Here is a 22,633-nt window from a genome sequence, read left to right on the forward strand (position 1 = left end):
TGACTTGACTTCACATAGACAGATAGCATGTTACGGAGCTTCGCGATTCCCCTCCCTTTATGTATACGACAGCGAGACACGCTGAAATAATAGCTTGAGATGAACGATTAGAAGGACAAGAAAAGCATGTACTCTGAAATTTACAAAAGAAAATAAATTACTATAGTAAAAAAAGAGTGCAAAATGAGCAATGAGTGCAAAATTATGGCAGTGAGAACCAGAAACAACCTCTTTGTCTTTTACACAAGCTGGTATGTTTTGATTAATTTTGATAAAAATGTACAATACAATCTTAATTTTCTGAATTTGGATCATAATTTATTCTTAGTACCAAAAAAAAAAAACCTTTAAAAAAAAAAAAAAGCATTCTTGCACGTGGCTCATATACAATCAGGTCAAGCTTAAATCTGTCCATTTATATATATTCGATAAAATTTTGAACAAAGACCTGGGAGGACCTTTCTGATACAATATAGAAGGTGGTTAAGGCTAGGTCAGAACATTACTAGCCTTAAGAACAGTGCTACAGATCTTTCCAGGATGTGTGTACTGAAAGGATGAAAAGGTATGGGAAATCCTTTTCAACCCAATACAGTGAGAAATCGCTGGTTAAAAGACTCCCTGGTTAGTCTTCTTATATAAAACCTCCCTTTCTAATAAAAACCTCCTGTTTATAACCACAGTGAGATCAAGCACAGTTTAAATTATTCACATAGCCTGTCGTACAACGAAACAAAGAGAGCATGCCTCCATTGAACGGGTTAAAACAAAAGTGTGCAAAAAGCAGTGCCGCTGAATCGAAACATCTAAAATAAATTGGTTTACATTTAGCACGATTAAGCTCACACCTCTCCAACTCCCACCAGAGGGAGAAAGACAAATAAGTGCTTTTTTATGTTGTCTAAGCTTGTTAAAAAACATTCCGTAACAGTGCCCTCGCTTAGAACGTCTAAAATGTTCTGAATATTGCACCATTGATGGGAGAATAAAAACATCAGGAGATGAGGCACCGAAGCACCGATGTAAAGCGAGTTTCAGCACCGCACTAGAGTTTGGTCTGTAAAACACATTGGTCACTCGTCCAAAGGCGAGTTACGCAAGTGTGTATGAACTGAAATTCAACTGCAAGTCCAAGTGGAAAATTAACTTTAAAGAACATGTTTAAATTGAGGCTGAATTCATAAAGGAAAAAAAGATTAATGCTTATTTGCAGGATCAGAATTGCAATAATGGCTGTTTGTTAGTATTAAGGTCTGACCATAAAAGGAATTCAAATTGTCTACAATTCCTTTGAGTGTGTGACCAAGTGAGTTACCCTCCTCTTACAGTTTGGACACATTTCATGCACACAAGCTATGCCCAACAATTAAAAGTATGATAATGTATCAGCCTATGGGAGGAAATGATTCAACAAAATAAAAAAGATCTACAGCTTAACAGATAGAAGAAAAAAAACTCCCTGACAAATAGAAACATGTTGGACCCTAAAAATTAATAAAGATAGTAGAGAGAGAGAAAAAACACGAATATTTTATATATATATATACATATACATATATATATATAGCTTAGAGGTTTTATCGTTTTTTTACTTATAAGAACTGTGACTCTGCAGCGCTACCAGTGGCCAAAAGGGCTCACTACCTGTGTCCAGCTAAGTGGACTCCATTGAGAACGGGAGGATAATGCAGGACCAACTCCAGTTGTGCAAGCAGGGAGAAGTGATCTGAGGGGATGTGAGGGTGTGGGCAACCACTGATATTGTTCTCCAGGAGCCAGTTTGTGTCCAAAGACCCGAGGACGCCCAGCACGTTCAGTTGTGGTCTGGAGTAGAAGATGTAGTCAATGACACCCTAAAATGGGTTTAAAAAAAGGGAGTTGTGAGCATGCATCGTTGAATCACAATAAACAATTCATTCTTTCTGCCGTTCTTCTGTCATGTTACGGTACACGGCAGAGCAAGCAACAGCACAATGTGACATGTTTGCAATGTCAAGTACTTTTTCGGTCATAACTAAAAAGTGCAATACTGGACCAAGAGATTGAGACACAAAAATAGGTACTATTGATCATGTAGAAATAATAACTAGATTTTATTGTAAATTGTATTGGTACCAAAGTATTTGACATGGCTAGTCGTAAACTCTAAACAATGGCGGTCACTTTGAGCTCAATGTACTTACCTTGAAGTCAAAAGTGTAATTGGTGTAAGGCATAAGCACGTTCTCATAGACACTCTTCAGCTTGAAACCATGCGTGATCCTCCCGTTAGATGTGCCGTTTTTGCCGTTGCAGTTGAAGTTGGTCAGACTGTCACTGTAGCGCAGCTCCTTGAAGTCTTTGTGTGTGTAGTCCACCCCACCTGTGCTCAGGTACTCCACAACACCTACGATCAGATTTGAAACTCATTAAACATGTCTGACCAACATGCCTGTATGTACAGCAATTGAGACAATACTACTTAAAAGATAGTACAAAGACGACATGATATTAAAAAAATCAACCTGATTTACTTTAATAAATGTAATTGGCCTTATTTTGTTTCATCAGTGCTTGATCAAAAAATTTAAAAAAGTTTTAATTCTTCCAAAAATCCTCTTTCTCAAAACTAATTTTTTTCCATTAAAATTTTATAGGATTCCATTTTAATTATTAAATTAAAGGTTTAGTAAATCAAAAAATGTGTCTAATTAATTTATAGGGGTCATATGATGCTGCTAAAAAGAACATTATTTTGTGTATTTGGTGTAATGAAATGTGTTTATGTGGTTTAAAGTTCAAAAAACACATTATTTTTCACATACTGTACATTATTGTTTCTCCTCTATGCCCCACCTTTTTGAAACGCGTCGATTTTTACAAAGCTCATCGGTCTGAAAAAGTGAGGTGTGCTGTGATTGGCCAGCTATCCAATGTGTTGTGATTGGCCGAATACCTCAAGCATGAGACGGAAATGTTACGCCCCTCACATACTGTTGATGCCGTGTCCGGCCGGAGCGACGAGACAAAACATTAAAACCCATTACAAACGAGGCATTTGTTATGAAGCTTACACAATTTAACCAAAATGTAAAAAATCAATAAAAAATCAATAAAATAAAAATCAGTTGTTTTTTTTGTGTTTTTTTGGTCTGCATACCTAATCAATTGAATTCATAAAACTTCAACAATTTAATAACTTAAATTCGATTAACTGTACAGCCCTAATTTTAATCAAAATTTTGCCAAATTCTGTGACAATCAGAATTATACTGTAAATTCCATTTTTATGACTGGATTCCACTGCTGAGGTAACCAAGAGCATTTCACAATGAGCAAGAAAGTAGTTATTCCTGTTAAACTCACAACAAAAAACACCTCTATCAACACAAAATAGAAAACAAGACACTTTGCATGTCTTTGGCTTTAAGAAGGTTTACCCGAGTCAGGAAGTGAGTTGAGGTCGGCACAAAGCACCAAAGGGATGCTGCTGGTTTCTCCAGATACGGAGGAGAGCTTCAGACTACGGGAGGCTTTGTCTATGATATTCTTCACCTCTGACAGGAACATCATGGTCTGCACCAGCTTCACGTCAGAATATTCTGGGTCCCAATGCATGTGAGCATTTGCCACAAGAAAGAGCTGTTTCTCCATAGCATGGATAGACTTACCTGCTGTAGAAAAATAGAAAAAAAAAGTTTTATAAAGTCATTGTTTTCAATTAAAATCTGACTGGATGAGCATAATGTAGCCTTCACTTAGGGTAGCGAAATATATTATAAATTACATATATTACAATAAATTACACAGCTGTTTGTAAATGGTGTGGAAAATAGGAAATTACATTTGCATGTTTTGTCATTTTTGCAGCATTATATTTGTGATACACACACATTACTGAAATGCAGAATGTTTTTTTTATATTTTGCAATTCAAATTATCAGTGGAGATTTCATTAGAATTACATTGCAATACAGTAAACTTCACTGAATAAATACAGTACTATGTTTTTAGTAAGTACATTTTATTTATAGAGCTCATTTAAATTCAGCTTACACTGACCAAAGTGCTATATGCATCTATAAGTTAATAATCAGGAAAGGCTATAGAGTAAAGATGTGTCTTCAGTCTAGATTTAAAGACAGAAATAGAAGGAGCACTCTTGATGTCAGGTGGCAACTGATTCCATAACCATGGAGCAGCGACTGCAAAGGCTCTGTCACCTTTAAATTTAAGCTGTGACCGTGGGACATATAAAAGAGCTTTATTGACAGATCTGAGGGACTTAGATAAATAATAAGAAGAAGAAAAATAACAACAATAATAATAATAATAATTAGAAAAATAATAATAATAATAAGATCAGAGGTGTAAGATGGGGCTTGTCCATTAAGAGCTTTAAAAACAATCAACAAAATTTTGAACTGAATTCCAAAAAAGACAGGAAATCAGTGAAGAGAAGCTAAAATTGGAGTGATATGATCACGTTTTTTTTTGTACTAGTTAGCAGTCTGACCGCTGCATTCTGAACCATCTGCAAACGTGCCAGTGACGATTGGGGAAGACCAAGGTATAAAGAATTACAACAGTCGTGATGTGATAAATGCATGAATTACTTTTTCCAAGTCTTGAAAGGAAAGTGTCGATTTAAGTCTGGAAATGATTCTCAATTGATAGTAGCTGTTTATTATTATTTCAATATTTGTTTATTATTATTATTATTTGCCATCCAGCATTTAATATCCTCAAGACAGTCCATGAGAGGCTGCATAGAATGTCTAGATTTTAATGGAATGTACAGCTGAGAATTATCAGCATAGAAATGAAAATACATTTTATATTTCCTAATTATATTACCAAGCAGAAGCATGTACAGATTAAAGAGTAATGGCCCCAAAATGGACCCTTGAGGAACCCCACAGGAAAGAGAAACAGATGATGAGAAAAACTGGCCAATAGCCACTGAGAATGTCCTGGATTTAAGGTATGACTCAAACCACCGTATCCTTAATGCCTACCCAATGTTAAAGGCGTGGCAAAAGTATACTGTGATCTACCGTGTTAAAAGCGGCACTCAGATCCAGTAAAATCTAAACTGCATTTTCATCAGAATCAACTGCAAGTACATTTTTGAAAAAATGTCTCTTATGCTCACCACGACCACTTACTAAAACAGTAATATTGGAAACATTACAATTATTTTTATGTCATTTATTCCTGTGATGGCAAAGCTGAATTTCAGCAATGTCACATGATTATTCAGAAATCATTCTAATATGCTGATTTGGTTGAAAACAGTTGTGCTGTTCAATATTTTTGTGGAAAGCAGAATTTTTTTTATAAAAAATCCCAAAAAATAATCTTTAATGTCACTGTTTTTTATCAGTTTAATGTGTCCTTGCTAAATAAATAAATATTAATTTATTTAATTTAATACAAACACTAGTGTACACTATTGTATAATCTTTTTATAGTACACATTAATGGCAATGTTTTAAAATTCCATTAATATAAGATTTTTGCATTATGCTAAAACGAACAAGGGCAGGAGTGTGCTTAAATGTCATGAAAATAATGTCACAGTGGGAAAAAAAATCAGAATTGTGCGGATACTCACGTGACAACTCTATTAACTCCTTCTTTAGCTCCAGCAGCACAGCCACTCCAATGTTGTCTTTGGTCATGACACGATTCAGCATAGCCTCTGAGCCCTCTGAATTGGCCATAGCCAGCTGGTTAAACTCTACTGTGTGTTTCTGCACCATGCTGAACCTAACAGCAAAGAAGAAAAAATTTTGAAAAAAAAAAATCCCAAAAAAGAATCTTTAATGTCACTTTTTTTATCAGTTTAATGTGTCCTTGCTAAATAAATAAATATTAATTTATTTAATTTAATACAAACACTAGTGTACACTATTGTATAATCTTTTTATAGTACAAATTAATGGCAATGTTTTAAAATTCCATTAATATAAGATTTTTGCATTATGCTAAAACGAACAAGGGCAGGAGTGTGCTTAAATGTCATGAAAATAATGTCACAGTGGGAAAAAAAATCTGAATTGTGCGGATACTCACGTGACAACTCTATTAACTCCTTCTTTAGCTCCAGCAGCACAGCCACTCCAATGTTGTCTTTGGTCATGACACGATTCAGCATAGCCTCTGAGCCCTCTGAATTGGCCATAGCCAGCTGGTTAAACTCTACTGTGTGTTTCTGCACCATGCTGAACCTAACAGCAAAGAAGAAAAAATCCGGTTCCATGTGTTCATTCAAAACAACACTGAAACAAACCTCTAAGACAGAGTCTGATACGACACTTCTCAACCCCTGAGTGTTACTTTACTCACTTTTCAGTCTTGTAGAATATTGCACATCCATCTACATGTTTCCTGTCCGATTCAGACATGGTTCTGGCCCGGGATTTTGGGCTAAAGAATCCATCATATCCCTGTTTACTCAGCTCCACAATGAAGTATTTGTAATACTGCTCTGTCTCCACTTCCTGGGTATGACACAGCAGACTAAGTGACTCTGACAAAGTGCTGTAGGGGTATACATGCATTGACTATTCAGAGCTACCTGTTGTGAATTACTGAACTAAAAGAATGACCTTTAAAGAAACAAAACACAAAGAGAGAACTTAATCTATCAGGACAGGTATACTCAAATACACCAGAAGGTTACCAGTGGCTTATTATGTAAAACAAACATTATGTAAAACAAACATAAGTATTTAAAAAATATATATAAAATTGCATTAAATGCATTTCAGTTATGATGCATTCTGAAGAGCTTTTAAGACTGACTAGCATTTTTGGCTGGTCTGAGACATTGTAATTTTACTACACATTTTGCTGTAAAACTAAATAAGAGCAACTACAAGCTACGTAATTTTAGTACAGCTGCATTAGAAATTTAGGATTACATAAATAATTTTTACCTGTAAGCTGATAATATCTGCATTGCAGCTGAGGATCTCCTGCATTATGGACTTCTTCCTGTAGCTCCAGTTAAGGGCCCAGGATGGGCAGTAGCCATAGAGCTGGCGTGTGGCGTACTTATCACACAGCACATTGTAGCACATTACAGTTAACAGGGCTGATGAAGCAAAGAGGAGAAAGAAGGATCAGGCAAAGAGTCCTTCGATTTTGAATGATGTTCCACTATTTAAAAAAAAAAAAAAAAAAACCTTCTACCGGTTGGTCTTGTCCTTTCAGGCTCCTGCAGCACAATCCAGGACCTGGACGGAGGTGGCTCTGTTGGGACTGAGAAGGCAAAGCATATTTATTTCAGGATAATAATTTGAATCAGCTGTGCAATTTTAAGTAATATTTTCTAATAAAACATTTTTTAAAAAGCCACACTGACACTGATTTAGCTGAATTTAGAATCGATTGTGAATCTAAACAGACTTAAAACAAATTAGCACTACACAAAACTAAAACATCTTAAAAGAAGAAAAAAAGTCACCCAGATTAACTGATTCTCAGAAACAAAATAAAATTATTTGACTTATTAAACCATTATACATCATGCATAAACTACAATTCAAATGTTTTTTTTTACTATTATTAAATGTAATACTATTTTCCAGCAAAGAGACATTAAATTGATCAAAAGTGACAGTAATTACATTTATAACATTTATAATGTTATTACAAAAAAATTATTTCACATAAACGTTCTTTTGAACTTTCTAGTCATGACAGAATCCTGTTTTCAACATGGATAACAATAATAATAAATGTTTCTCGACCACCAAATCAGCATATTAGAATGATTTCTGAAGGATCACGTGACACTGAAGACTGAAGTAATGGCTGAAAATTCAGCTTTGCATCACAGGAATAATTTACAATTTAAAAAATATATATAAAAATACTGTTGTTTTAAATTGCAATAATAGTTCAAAATATTAATGTTTTTACTTTTATCTATAAATAATAACAATAAATGCAAATAAATGCAGCCTTGATGAGCACAAGATACACATTTCAAAAACTTGAAAAAAATGCAACGAGAGAGCAAGCGCAAATCCTGGCAGCGGCAGGTCGCAGCGCCACTTCCGGTGGCATCCTCAGATTGGATTTCCTCTGGCAGCTGCCACGGCCATTTCTGCTGTTTGCTCGGTAAAAACTACACTGTTCTCAGTGGCGAGCGATGGTGTTTTTAAATAACAAGTTCCCACAGGTGTGTTATTTATTATTATTGTTATTATTATTATTATTAATTATACATTTGTATGTATCAGCTGCCAGAGTTCGTGCCAGGAGTCACAATCGTTTGTCACCGTTTCTGCTGTAAACTACACTTTTTTTTTTTTATAAAATATTTGATGACGCATATTATATACCAGCAAGCAGATGCGACCAGAATATGAACCCAATAAACTAAATTGCATAAGCATTTTCTCATAAAGAACATACACATAAGGAGGGCTTAGCTGTATAGAAAGAATATTCACATGTCTGTGTGTATGTATATATATATATATATATATATATATATATTTATAGTTTTACAACCCTTCGTTTTGTATTTTCTCGTTTCTGTCTCTCTTTTGTTTTGAAAGTGTTTGTGTCCAGGTATGATGCTGATTGGCTCCTGCAGGCTAATGATTGGCCCATCTGGATTGGTGCATTCAAAACTAGGCACACCTTAAAAGCCCTGATGTCACTTCCTTTCTCCAGAGCAGAGCAGAGTAGAGGAGAGGGGGAGAGAGAGAGAGTTGCTGGGTTTTGGCTGTGTGTGTTCTCTTAGTTGAACTTTGATTGTTTAGAGTGTGGATTGTTTGATCTTTGAAATAGATACAAATTTTTTTTTAAGTGCTAGGAATTGTTTGGTTTTTGACCCCATTGCTTGTTATGACGTCGATTTGGATTCTCGTTTTAACTCTGTTTGCCTGATCTTGTAAATAGTTGTATATCATTGTAAATACAGAGGGTTGGGAGAAAGTAAGGAGTTTGATGCCATTTTGTTTATTGTAACCTTTTTGATCTCTGTTTTTGGTTAGGGAGTTAGGTTAGTGTATTTTGTACTTTTTATTTTGGTTAGGGTTTAGGAAAGAGGTCCTAAAATAAGGAAGTTCTGTTTATTATTTTGGCCTGGTCAACTCCTGAAGGAAATTCTTAGGATTGTATTGAAGGAAATTGTATTGTTTTTTTTTTTGTTTGGTTTCATTAAAAGCCCTCAAAAGAATCCCCGCTTCCTCTCTCTCTTTTCATGTTGCGTCCTTTACCCCTAGACGGGGCGTAACTCTCTCTCTCTCTATATATATATATATATATATATAGGGGAGTAGCCATCATTTCAGAAGTGAGGGGGGACAGAAATTGTATTATTATATATATATATATATATATATACACACACTGCCTTGTATATACATTATACATACAGTATATACCTCTTATTACTTTCTTTTAATTGCCTAAGAAATCAGATACACTGTTGGACAATAACCAATAAATGATTTGATAATGTACTACAAACTTTTTTTTTTTTCATTTTTATCACATAATAAGGCAGAATAGTTTCTGTAGCCTACTGTAATAAATGTTATGTCAATTAGCACTGAATTGTTCATATACTTTATTTATTACCTGGAGATGATTTTAAAAAGCACAAATAAACCATATATTGTCGCAATCGTGTGTTTAATGTCTTCACGTTTCCAAAGGTTTTTGCCTTTTATTCAGATTATACAGTGATAGCTGGACGCTTTTGTCTATATTAGGGATTTCCTGGTACGTTGTAAGTTATTACTTCTATATGAGTCCGTCTTGCACTTTTTGCGTGAGAGCGCACTCTGGCTTCGAGTATGAATGAAACACACACTGAATGAGAGTATCGAGCGCTCCGTGATGTTCATCTCACCTCATTCTGGGTACTAATAAAACATTAGGTCATGCACAGACTATCTTGTCTCTCTGAATTTAAATCTATATTCTTTCACAGGCCCTTTAAAACCTCTATAACACACTTGCCCGAAAAAAGTGTCAAATGACACAGTCCTTGGGAAATTTCACATGAAATCACCAAAAAAAAATCTTCGTCAACATACTGTGAATACTTGATAGATCGCGCAGCACTAACAGTGAATATTATTAACCTTGGACAACAGTCCATAACACTATAGCAAAAAACATTTAAAAAATTATACATATCCTAAACAGTTAATTAGCCTGTGACACCTACTGCGCTTGATAGCACCAGCAAGATTGTCCAAAAGGTAGTTCAGCAGTCGCCGGGTACCATCTGGCTCCTGGTAGAGAGTCATAATTTCTTGAGTGAGTGGATTGCCTGCAGAGACACATACAAACAATCAGTAGGAAACATTCTCTACACAGTGAGAATGTCAATCACCAGAACAATGACCACTCACCTTTCAACCCCAGTGTTTGTAACTGAAACAATTTCCCCAATTCGAATGGCAGAACCCGCAACTGGTTGTTATTTAAAAGTAGTTCCCTGTGGAAACCATGAAACAAAAGTAAAAACTAACAATATACCAGCGGTGTGCTTTAAATAAATAAATAAAACTTTTCAGTAAAATCTTGACCAATGTATTATCACAATTTTCATGTCATTTGTGATGACTGAATAAGGACTTTTTTAAAATCATTGTTAACATTTACAATAATGTTCACATTTGTCAACATTACTGAATTAGCTAACATGAACTAATAAACACCTATTTTTACCCAAATGTTCACGCAAAGAAAGAAGGTGTAACTTTATTGTTGCTGCCACCGCTGCCACCATGTTGTGAAGATGCTGTGTGTTGCGCTGCGAAAGCGAAACTACTTTGTTTGGTCTTCTAAAAGAGGACATGACTAGAAATCAGTGGTTAAGTTGTATTTACAACACTGTTCCAGAACAGTTCAAACCAAATATTCAGATGTGTGCAGCGCATTTTATGGAGGACTGTTTCCTGATCCTGGGAGAGTAGACTACAATGCCGGCTGTTCTGACTCACAGTCTTTAAGTACATATTCATATTTAAAGAATTTGCCACTGATGATTCAAACGCGAGTTTGTTGCTTTTGTCGCTTGTTGTTTGTCATTTCTCCAATCACAAATGCAGACATGGTTTTATGTTTATGCGGTGCGATGCAACAACACGTAAAAAGACAGCATAAGTCATTATAATCCGTATTTATGTCCCCACTGGATGCAACAAATGCCTCGTTTATAATTGGTTTTGTCTCATCGCGCCGGGACATGGCATCACAGTATGGTAAGGGACGTAACATTTCCATCACATGCTTGAGGTATTCAGCCAATCACAATGCACTGGATAGCTGGCCAATCAGAGCACACCTCACTTTTCAGACCGATGAGCTTTGTAAAACTCTACACGTTTCAGAAATGCGGGGCATAGAGGAGAAACAATAATGTACAGCAGGGTTCCTCAATAGGCGGCCCACGGGCCACATCCGGCCCGTGAGAGAAAAAAGTTTGGCCCGCGCTAATTTCAAATAATGTGACATGAAAATTCAAACGCAGCATCAGAAAGCTACATTAACTTACATCGTGTCTACACCGGACACGAGTGGCGCAACTATAAAATACAAGAACTCGTTATAATCAGTGATGCTGTCTTGGATACGGCACAACACGAGAAATCCCCGACAGTAAACTACTGACTCGTTCGATTTATAACGTACTGACACAACGTTCAAATGATTTGCAATGCTTTGTCGCGTCCAGTGTAGACAAGATGTGACAGCAAAAACATGGTGAGTGTGTAGAAAAGAAAAGTGAACACGGAAAATATATGATTCAAATGTGAATGGACTGAACAGTTTTGAGTGAGTGAGCGAGTGACTGATATCTTTGTTATGGAATACACGTGGTTCGCAGTGAGTTCACAGTTGTAACGTACAAGTTTGCTTTAATTTATTTTCAAGATCTGAGGTAAAATATCTATTGTTGCTTTCACTATGGCTATAAAGATAACGCAAAATAATATTCAAATTCACATAAGACACTTTTAACATTGAATAAAGCACATAATCATTACTAGAGATTATCACTGTCATATTTTGTATGTTGTTCCTGCCGCGACGTCAGAAAATAAAAACCGTTCCTAAAATAGAATCCCATATCGCTTATCGTCACGTGTCGCTGGTGGTTAGGACAAAAACGACAAGGAAAAGATACTTTTTATCGCGTCGTGTCTGGTTGGGACACACGGAGTTACAGTTTGATCCCCCCCAAAAAAATCTAAGTCTAAAAATATTAATACTGACAAATCTAATAATTGAATCTGCAATTAGGGAAAGTGGAGAGAAGAGATGCAGTCTGGGAATGAGCAGGAACAGTTGATTTGCATGGCAGACATGGAGATCCAGACTTTTTGTTTGTTCATTTGTTTTTAATATTCAACAGGCAAAGTTCTTCTGTATCTAAATGCAAAAATTTTAATAATTTTTTGAATAAAACATACTGGGGAAAAATCTGAATATTTATCTTGTGACCCAATATAACCAATAATATAATAATTGTAATAATAACAATTATAGATAGATAGATGTCAGTGGCCCTTGGCTGGGTATTGTTGGCAGAATTCGGCCCTCGGCGAAAACACATTGAGGAACTCTGATGTACAGTATGTGGAAAATAATGTGTTTTTTGAACCTTAAACCGCCTAAACACATTTCATTACACCAAATACACAAAATACTGTTCTTTTTAGCAACATCATATGACCCCTATAAGGAACTTTTTCCCTGTATTGTAAACACATTAAAGGGAACAAACGATCCATGGAAAGAATAACGCAGCTTTTGCTCCAAGTAGCTCACCTGAGAGACACCATGTTGCCAAGTTCTGCTGGCAGGCTCCTGACCTTATTGGATGAAAGGTTCAAGAACACAAGGTTGTGCAGCTTGGCAATTTCAGGTGGAATGCGTGACAGGGAGTTGTCACTGAGATGCAGAGCAGTGAGGTGAGTGAGCGACCAAAGGCCCGAGCTGAGACTCCGAACATTACCTGAGACATCAACAAACATTAATAAAAATATCTCTTTTGTTAATATGTTTCACTTCATTGCAGAAGTGATCTGAAGTTGAGATTTCTATCAGAGGGTTTACTTTGAGACATACCAATTATTTCAAGCCCATCCCAGATGGATTTTTTCCCACTGTTTGCCTCCTCACTGGACATGATAGTGTACATCTGCCTGAAATCAGGTGGGTCATATTTCTCTGTGGGCATCCCTAGACCACTGTAAGGGACAAATACTTAATCAGATTTATATAACGAGACAAAAATATTTGCATGACATGATTCAGACATCTCAAAGCCTGTTTACAATCCAAACAAGAACACAATTTACACCCGTTTATTTTCTGAGTATAATATGCAAAAAGTGCATATGCGAATACTAGGACTATATAGCATATAGTCTATATATGCCGGATGTTGTGTAAAAATTGTTGCTGCTGTTTTGCAAGCAATCAAAAACTATCAATCTATGAATCATTCTAATATGCTGATTTTGTCTAAAGACATTTCTTATTATTATCAACTTTGAAAACTGTTTTTGCAGCTAAATATTTTAGTGAGACCACAGATACATAACCATGTAAAACATAAAAATGTTTTCCCAAATGTCTTACTTTATATAACAAGCATATAATTAAAAGTAAAAAATAAACAGGCAGATAAATGACCTTGCTAACTGGAACTGTCAAAACAAACGTAACTTGACAACTACTAACGTTAACTCTTTTCAAGACCTAAACACACCCGTTACACACACACTACAACGCTAATTAGACTAGAAACAAGTCTAATAATATTTAATTATCCTATTTATACGATGTTGTGCATGTCAAAGGAAACAAAGTAGAAATGCAACAAAGCACGCAAGCTAATAAACAACTAGCTCTGTGCTATGCTAATGACCCAATTAAACTCATCAATACTTAAAACGCGTCCTCCACAAAGTGACATAACATGAAATATCATGTTAATCATACACATGTAAAAGTAATAAGCATCCACTGCGTCTGTTTACTGAAGAAGTAACCCAAATCAAGTTAACCTGACATGCTATCAACATTAGCCACAGGCTGCTAAAGGTGCAGCCTTCTAAAATATTTATATCTCAATTAACACTTTTATATGTGTTCAATAAAATATTTAGGAAATACGGTGCACATGTTTTAAAAAATAACAATTTTATATAATATTCTCTGCATATGAACAAAGAGAGGCTAACTAGTGTAGCTATAGCTAACTTGGAAACAACCCCAAACGGGGACTCATGTCAGCAGGAAATCTTTAGAATATTTCAGAATTACCTTCAATAGCATAACAACTCCTGAAGTCAGCTGTGTGTCTCACTTCGGCGTTAATTCATTCGTTCGTGTCGGCTGTGCAGCTACGGGAAGCAGCGGCAGCGCAGCATCATGGCGGAAGGTTTTTGTGCAGCTGTTGTGCTGCTCTCCAAAACAAGGGTCCATGTGCCCATGTCGAGCTGTCTGTTCCAGTCTCAAACCCTAGAGAGCTGTCTACACAGAACGCATCTGTGGTGCTCAGAAATGTTGTCTTGGTATGCAGCTCGTTCGAATTTGAGACGCAGTCTTCTTCTACCATTTCATTCTTAATGTTGTCTATAAGTTTTGGATGGAACATGTTCTGGATGTGTATGTTATTGATGTAGATAATTTGCAGTGAATGAGCAGGGGGGGGGAGTCTTCATTTACTTACTGTTAAGGGATGAAAAAATTATGATTTGGGTACTCCGTCTTTGGGTGAACTAAACTTTTTTTGCACACAAAACAATATAAAGCTTTTTTAATTATTTTATTATTTAAGTCTAAACAGAGGAGGACAAAGTACTCAACTCCATTACTTTAGTGAAAGTACAGATACTGCTTGTCAAATATTACTACATTACAAGTAAAAGTTGTAAAGACTTTTTTCTTAAGTAAAAGTACAGAAATACTTAGGTACCAAAAGTAAATTTCCCTTTTTTTATGTCAATGCACTGTTTTATTGTTGTACGTAATACTTGCAATACTTCTGAAGCAACTTAGAATACATTACACCTGCTGAATACACTGACTAGCTTGTAGTATCTTTGGAATAAAGAGCTTTTAGAATGTTAAAAACCTTTGGGGAAAAAAAATGAACACCCCTACCCACCCCCACAAAAGCAGTATGGTAGTGATCTCACACAGCTCTGACAGTGTGTGCACACATCTATGTGTAGCCATTCATCCACATTTGAACAGAGTGGACAGTGAAATCCTGTAAATACGTGTGATAAGAAAGAAAAAAAATCAAACCTGCTTTAAAACCCAGCAACACAACTGTAGCTGTACAACTTTACAGCAGCAACACTGCTTTAACAAAAAAAACAAAACAGCAAGACATTATTTGACATCAAAACGAAAATGTAAAAAATGCTGTCTAATCACTCTCACGGTACTTTGATGCCACAGAACAGTCTGTGCAGTGCTGCTTCAAGTCCAACACCTTTTGTGTTTTATTAGGAGAAACACACCAGTTCTTCTGTGGCTTTATAGGTAATATTTTCACGTACACAATTTAGCAAAATCTGAAAATATTGTGTCTAATATATACCGCAATATTAACTTCTTATTATTGAATTGTTGTAAATAAATATCACATTTGCAACTGGTCAGTGTTCAAAAAATGCTGGGAAATCACTTAATGTAGCCCCAAGAGTGATTACTGATAAACTGTCTGAAAAAAAGAAAGTCAAGTTTTAGAGAGCAACACAACTGTAGCTGTACAACTTTACAGCAGCAACACTGCTTTAACAAAAAAAAACAAAACAGCAAGACATTATTTGACATCAAAACGAAAATGTAAAAAATGCTGTCTAATCACTCTCGCGGTACTTTGATGCCACAGAACAGTCTGTGCAGTGCTGCTTCAAGTCCAACACCTTTTGTGTTTTATTAGGAGAAACACACCAGTTCTTCTGTGGCTTTTTATTTCACGTACACAATTTAGCAAAATCAGACAATATTGTGTCTAATACATACCATAATATTAACTTCTTATTATTGAATTGTTGTAAATAAATATCACATTTGCAACTGGTCAGTGTTCAAAAAATGCTGGGAAATCACTTAATGTAGCCCCAAGAGTGATTACTGATAAACTGTCTGAAAAAACTAGTTCTAGAGAAGAAACAAATCAGCCACTGACTTTCAAAGCTGCTACATAGTAACGACTTTCTACTTCGAGGACCTTGATAGAAATGTAGTGGAGTGAAAAGTACAATATTTGTCTTTCAAATGTAGTGAAGTTAAAGTCATAAGTTTCCAGAAAAAATAATACTCAAGTAAAGTACAGATACTCAAAAAGTGTACTTAAGTACAATACTCAAGTAAATGTACTTAGTTACTGTCCGCCTCCGAGTCTAAACATAAATGAAATTCCACACAACTTATTGAAAATCATATAAGCAGGTGCACAGGAATAAATAACAGCAAAATAGTCTTAACAAAAATAAATACCACACACTGCTATAGCTTGCAAACCATTTTAATGCAACATTTGAAATAATTTTCTGATGAAGGTTGCATCATGCATGACCAAAATGTTGCATCAAAATATAAATTGCTGGCTATAGCAGTGTGCGGAATTCATCTGTTTTTGTTAGACTATTATTTTATGTCTGCGACTGAAATGTAAAATAATAATAGTAATAATAATATAAAAATACATTTATTTAAAAAAGTTATTATTAAAGGTTTAATGATGTCAGTTATATATTGCTGTAGATGAGATGGATTTCATTGGGGAGAGCGTAATAATAATAATATTTGTTCTTGGTCGGTTTGCATAGTAAACAAACACACAAATTGTATAAAAAAATAATTTATTAAAAAAATATTTTTTATAAAAGTTTACATTTTATAAAGTTATTATAAAATGTTTAATGACTTGTAGTAATGCTGGACATGTCAGTTATGTGTTCTTGTAGTTGGGATAATAAATCCTGCATTTCCATGGAGAGAGCATGGCCGATATCGTTGGCTGCACGTGACAGGAAGGTGTCCACTGCCTCTTGCACATCTGAGCATTTCACTTGATCATCCAATGTCCAAATAGGAGCATGCCTCCTATCAAAACGCTTTGTGATGGGGAAGTGTAGATGACCTGGGGAACAGAGTTTGAAAGTAAGGTAAATTAAAAAACTACAATGGTGACTATATTTGATCACTTAAAATGTCTTATTTATTAGCTGAAAAAGCGATGTTAGCACTGGTTTGTTTACCGGTCACAACTTCTTCATAACTGAGAATCAGCATCCACAGAAGCTGAAGGAGTTCATCCCATTTTCTCCACTTCTCTGCTCCATCCTGGCACACCATGCAGGGAAAGCATGCGAGTTCAGCTGTTATGTAGAATAACAATGCAAAATGCTAATTTGTAATATAATAGTGCAATGATCTTTTACAGAGGGGTCTGAGGCCAGTGTGGAGCTCTTGATGTAGTGTAGCAGCAAGTTTAGAGACATGGGCAAGCATGTCTTCTGAGAACAAGTCTCATCCAACAGCAGCTTCAACAACTTGCATCTCAGCAGCTTGCTATCCAGAGTCCTCAGCAACAAGAGTCTAGCACACACAATGAGAAAGTACATAAATGTACTGTTATAATACAAAGAGCAGCAAAAACTCTTCATTTAGAGAATATTCAGTAAAGGTCAAATGATTGCAATATGTAAAATAGTGCAAGGACTGATTAGATATGGGGTTTTTATTTTTTACCTTAGCTGCCTGCTAGAATGCATTCTGTTAAGACAACTGAAGAGTTCTTCTGAGAGTTTGTCTGAACTGTAGTTGGGGTTCTTGTCCACCTCCAAGGCCAATGTTAACATCCTCTGAAGAGATAACACAATCCTGTAACAAATAAAGTAAATGTATCTATTTAGCTAAGAAAGAAAGGACAATCCAAACTGTTTTTTACAGACTGTTGTTGCACGGCAAAAATATATCACTGTTAGAAATGTAATGTTATATTACCATTCAATGTTTGGGGTCGGTAAGATTTTTTTCCATCAAGGCTGCATTTATTTGATCAAAAATACAGTAAAAACAGGAAGAGTAAAATATTATTACTTTCTTTTTCTATTTTAATATACTTTAAAATGTAATTTATTCCTGCGATGGCAAAGCTAATATGCTGATGAAACATTTCTAATATATTATCAATCATGAAAGTAGTTTTGCTGCTTAAAGTTTGCGTTCAGTGGATACTCTCCAAAATGGCGCTACGGTGACGCGGAAGAGACAAATTGTTGAATAAAGTCGTTATTTTTGTTTTCTTTGCGTACAAAAAGTATTCTCGTCGCTTCATAAAATTCATATTGAACCACTGATGGCAGATGAACTATTTTTACGATGTCTTTCATACTTTTCTGGACCTTGACAGTGTAATTTACTTGGCAGTCAATGGGACATCACAAGCCTCCCGGTTTTCATCCAAAATACCTTAAATTGTGTTCCAAAGGCGAACAAAGCTTTTACGGTGTTGGAACGACACGGGGGTAAGTGATTAACGACAACATTTTCATTTTGGGGTGGAGTAACCCTTTAATTAAAAAAATATATATAATCTTACTGACCCCAAACTTTTGAACGGTAGTGTATAATGATAACAAAAATGATCACTTCATATACTTAAGATAGTTGTCCTCATTCTTTGGATATTCCACATCTTTTGAGTGGTTCACTGACTCCTTAGCAGCATTCATCATCCAAACTATTATATCCCTAAGAACAAGAATCACAAAGGATTATGCCAAGCCAAAACCAATTGCAAATTAGGGACTTAAATTAAAACGGCTCCAACAATAGAGAATATAACTCACTTGACTTGCCCAAATGTTTCATTGCCACATGAAAGCATCTTCTTTGCAACAGAGTGATGAAGACACTGAGACCTGCGTTTAAAATGAAAATCATCTTCTAAAACCTGCAACACATATTGCAGGAACATGTACTGGACCTCTGTCCGCAACCTCCTAGCGTCATCCTTAAGACAGGAATAATGAAGCACAGAATGTTGAAGAAATAAAAGCATTACTTAATAATATTTTTAACATTACTTAAAGCTATTTTTTTAAAGTGCTAAATGTATATACCTGTTCTGTCATAACTGACTTCATCAGTTCCCAATCGCATGGGACTGTAGAAGCATCCACAGGATGGTATCTTAACATATAAAACAAACAACTTATAAAATAAACATGAATAGTACGTTTTACACATCATTTTTGGAGGAGTTGGGCATCATCTCTGGTTTACACTTGACTTTTTCATGTAAACTTAAATTGTTCATACTCCCATAACTGTTTTAAACCAAGTAGTTGCAGCTGTGATCACACTCACCTCTGAGTCTTCATCAATAGGTTATAGGCCTCTATGACTAAAACATCAGGGCTTTGTGGGTTTAAGAAAATCCCCCTGAGCAGGTGTATCGTAATATCCACTGGTGGGTAATACCGAGGCTGAATGAAGTCAGACAGCAGCTGAAGAGTGCCTTCTGGATAATTTTCCTCAATAGTGCTGTAGACCAAGCTAAGGCTCTGACGGCATAGAGGCTCAGCGGGACCATAGTGTTCGTCTTCCCCATCGTCATCCTGTTAAAAACAGAAATTGACTGACTGAAATCTATTTCGTAATATAGGATATTCACAAATTTTCTGGCATGTTCAGGGTGAGACCCAAGGGTGTGTCTTGCAGCAATTCTGGTCCTAAGGGCTGAGGTAAACACAAAAGACTGTATGATTCATGTTAAAATGATGAATACACAGAGTACCAATATGAAACAACCATATTATCAATATTTTGTCTATTAAACGGATACTCCACCCAAAAATTTAATTCTCTTCTCGTGGATTATTTTTCTAAAAAACTTGTGTTTATGTTCATCTGAAGAAAAAAAGTCATATACATATAATGTGACAGCATAAGTAGATGACAGAATTTTGGAGTATCCCTTTAAATCTATCTATTAAAATGTCAATGTGCATATCAAAACGTCTTACCATGTGTGGAACCGTTCCACTCATGCACTGACTAAATTGTCTGTACTGAGTCAGACAGATATGTTGTCTATCTTCTGAATTGTTTTCAGAAAGATCTGACTCCATATTATCCAGCACATTTTCATTGTCGCCATCGCTGCTTGTGTCCCAAAGCCTGATGGGAGGGCTTTCTGGGGAACCTGCATCTGAATCATTTCTCTTTTGCTCTGTTCTCTCTGGAAGGTTTGGCGAGGAGGGCTGCGAAATGAGGAGGCTGAAGGAGCTACTTGGTGAGCTCAGTGTAGACAGATCAAGGGAATGTGCTGCTGTGTCACTGGCAAGAATCTCTGTGGAAGTGGGACTGTTGGGTTTACTCTGTTTAGATGAAAACTTAGGGCTCCAGGGGGGCGATGCCCTAGATGAGGTAGGTATGGAGGGGTACGAAGGCTCGGGATGAACCTGAGTATGTAGGTCCTCATTTTTACCGTTATTCATTGTTTCACCGTCCTCTTTTAATAAAAGTGCATTGGACACTGATGCAGTATGAGTAGCAGAAGGAAGCACAGAGGTTTGAAATGACTGTTGACTGTTGTATGTTGTAAATGGATGATCATTATCTTCAGACTTAATGGATGAATCCGAGAATATATAAGCATCTACCTCACTCGGACAGTAATATGGACTGTCAAGATTGTAAGGAGAGAGAACACTGTCTTCCCATTTCTGTGATGAGTCAAGATTGTCTTCTTGGTCTGTTTCTATGCTGCAGACAGCAGGTGTACTAAGCTGTGTGTCTTTAGTGTTCTGCGATACATCTACAATAGAGTTCTTTAATATTTCAGATTCACATTTGAACGGACTTTTACTTTTATCACTGGAACTGCAATGTTCCAAAGACTTATCCCAGCTCAGCCGCTCAGACGGCAAGCTTGAATTACAATTTGTGTCCTCATGCAAATAATCTTCTGTACTTTGGAGCACGTCTGTGAGAGTGCTCTCCTGACTGAGTGACTTAGAGGCAACAGACTGCAGACTGCTTCCTACAAAACACACTGAATTAGCCACATCTTTGCCAATACAGGTTTGAGATTTTGATTCTTGAGCTTTTCCAAAAGATGCCGGTGTTACATGCAATTTCTTGCCTCTGCTTTCTACTGATGGCAAAGTTGCCGATGGTTTCTGCACACCAACATCATCAGGCGGATCGTCTTCACTCAGATCTATAACTTCTAGGGAGGAGCATGTATCTCTTCTTGAGTGTCTTCGCCTTGGAGGGGTGAAGTTGTGGGCTGTGATATCGATGAGGACCTGAGACAAACAAATAATGAATAAAGTGGGAGAAACCAAACGTAATACAGTGAAAGATTGGTACAGACTTTTCTACGCTTATGCCAGTATTGATAACTACAGAGCAGGTGGCTGTTGGCAAGTATGTCAAAAATATTGCACTGACAACAAAATAATAGCACTGACAACAAGGCTATCAAGCCTCCTTGAAGGGGCTGTAATTTTGCAACAATGGCCAACTGCTGTACATTGTCCCACTTATTACACTGCTATGTAGCCAAATAAATAAATAGATAGATATTAAATACTGATTAAAGTTGAAATTATTTTAGTAGCTTATTTGCACAGACCGTGAAGAGCGCAGCTCTGAGAAACAATGGTTTCCCGGATGAGCGGTCAGTTAAACTCCACTGGCCAATCAGAATCGCTTATTCCAGAGCGTGCGTAATAAAATGCAACGTAATCTTCTAAACGCGCATCAGTCAATTTATCGATAAACACTGCCTTGATATCAAAATAATTCAATTGAAATCTAAAATGAAATACGATAAACATACAATAAAACATCATTTATTTTATTTAAATATTTAAATAATATTTATATAAATTTTAGTTTTGTTCTTGAAGGTTGTTGTGTTCCGCAAACCGATAAAAATCTCTTTTTTAAATGATAAATAACTCGACGTAACGTCTCCTGCAGCTAAGGTCATGTATAAAAAGCACAAACCACGTGCGGTTAGAAACAAGAGTAAGTTTACGCATCACTCTAAACAAATATGCCTTTTTGCATATGGAAACCACATGAAAGTGCTCATGGTCTGCACAGAAACTGATAAAAGTGCAAGCGGCTAAAAAAAATAAGCAAAACATTGTGAGTCTGGTACAGACAAACTGCTTGAAAACAGTCGAATAAACTTACAGGTGTGACTGGGAGCCATTGTGCTCGAATGAACGGAACTACGTCCTCTTTGTCTTCATTATAACTGCTTATAACCTCTAAATCAGAGTCGTCGTCGCTGCCCGAGCTGACACAAATAACATCCTCCATAATCCTGCCTCACCCTGTCCCATTAATCATGTTTGCGCTGACAGAGCACAGTCTTGAACAACAAACAACGAGTTCGTCCAGGCGAGAACATTAATCGTGAAATTATTGTTGTTTAGCTATTTCTTTCAAACAAGTCTCTCTGAAAACAAATAATCACGGAGGTAAATATCAATACTAGAGTCACATAGGAGGAAATGGTTTGGTTTCACTATTGTAGGATTTGACGAAGGAACTTCCGCGAGTGAAATGTTGTCGGTTTATGCGGAAGTGTGTTGGATTATGATTGAGAGCG

At 36.2% G+C, this 22,633-nt stretch overlaps 2 protein-coding genes across 3 annotated transcripts; both read right to left on the minus strand.

Annotated features, from left to right (window-relative positions):
* Positions 1-358: 358 nt before the first annotated feature.
* Positions 359-14,465, minus strand: cnot6b (CCR4-NOT transcription complex, subunit 6b). Of its 2 annotated transcripts, none has more exons than XM_016285073.1 (12): positions 14,296-14,465; positions 13,093-13,214; positions 12,793-12,979; positions 10,368-10,453; positions 10,181-10,285; positions 7,180-7,248; positions 6,924-7,081; positions 6,331-6,485; positions 6,058-6,212; positions 3,420-3,650; positions 2,184-2,386; positions 359-1,853 (listed from the first exon to the last, which is right to left on the minus strand). In XM_016285073.1, exons 2-12 carry the CDS (start codon positions 13,202-13,204, stop codon positions 1,641-1,643), a joined length of 1,674 nt encoding a protein of 557 aa, XP_016140559.1. In that variant the 5' UTR covers positions 13,205-13,214; positions 14,296-14,465; the 3' UTR covers positions 359-1,640. The 2 variants fall into 2 exon arrangements, with proteins under 2 accessions (XP_016140559.1, XP_016140558.1); XM_016285072.1 differs by having other exon boundaries at positions 3,420-3,653.
* Positions 14,466-16,903: 2,438 nt separating this feature from the next.
* simc1 (SUMO interacting motifs containing 1) lies at positions 16,904-22,621 on the minus strand. The gene is made up of 10 exons (XM_016285074.1): positions 22,213-22,621; positions 20,028-21,314; positions 19,369-19,619; positions 19,122-19,191; positions 18,849-19,012; positions 18,658-18,750; positions 17,746-17,877; positions 17,436-17,592; positions 17,253-17,337; positions 16,904-17,134 (listed from the first exon to the last, which is right to left on the minus strand). Exons 1-10 carry the CDS (start codon positions 22,339-22,341, stop codon positions 16,911-16,913), a joined length of 2,592 nt encoding a protein of 863 aa, XP_016140560.1. The 5' UTR covers positions 22,342-22,621; the 3' UTR covers positions 16,904-16,910.
* Between the last annotated feature and the right edge of the window lie 12 nt (positions 22,622-22,633).

Source organism: Sinocyclocheilus grahami, unplaced genomic scaffold, assembly GCF_001515645.1.
Source record: "Sinocyclocheilus grahami isolate Dianchi unplaced genomic scaffold, SAMN03320097.WGS_v1.1 scaffold192.1, whole genome shotgun sequence".
NCBI classification, from domain to species: Eukaryota; Metazoa; Chordata; class Actinopteri; order Cypriniformes; family Cyprinidae; genus Sinocyclocheilus; species Sinocyclocheilus grahami.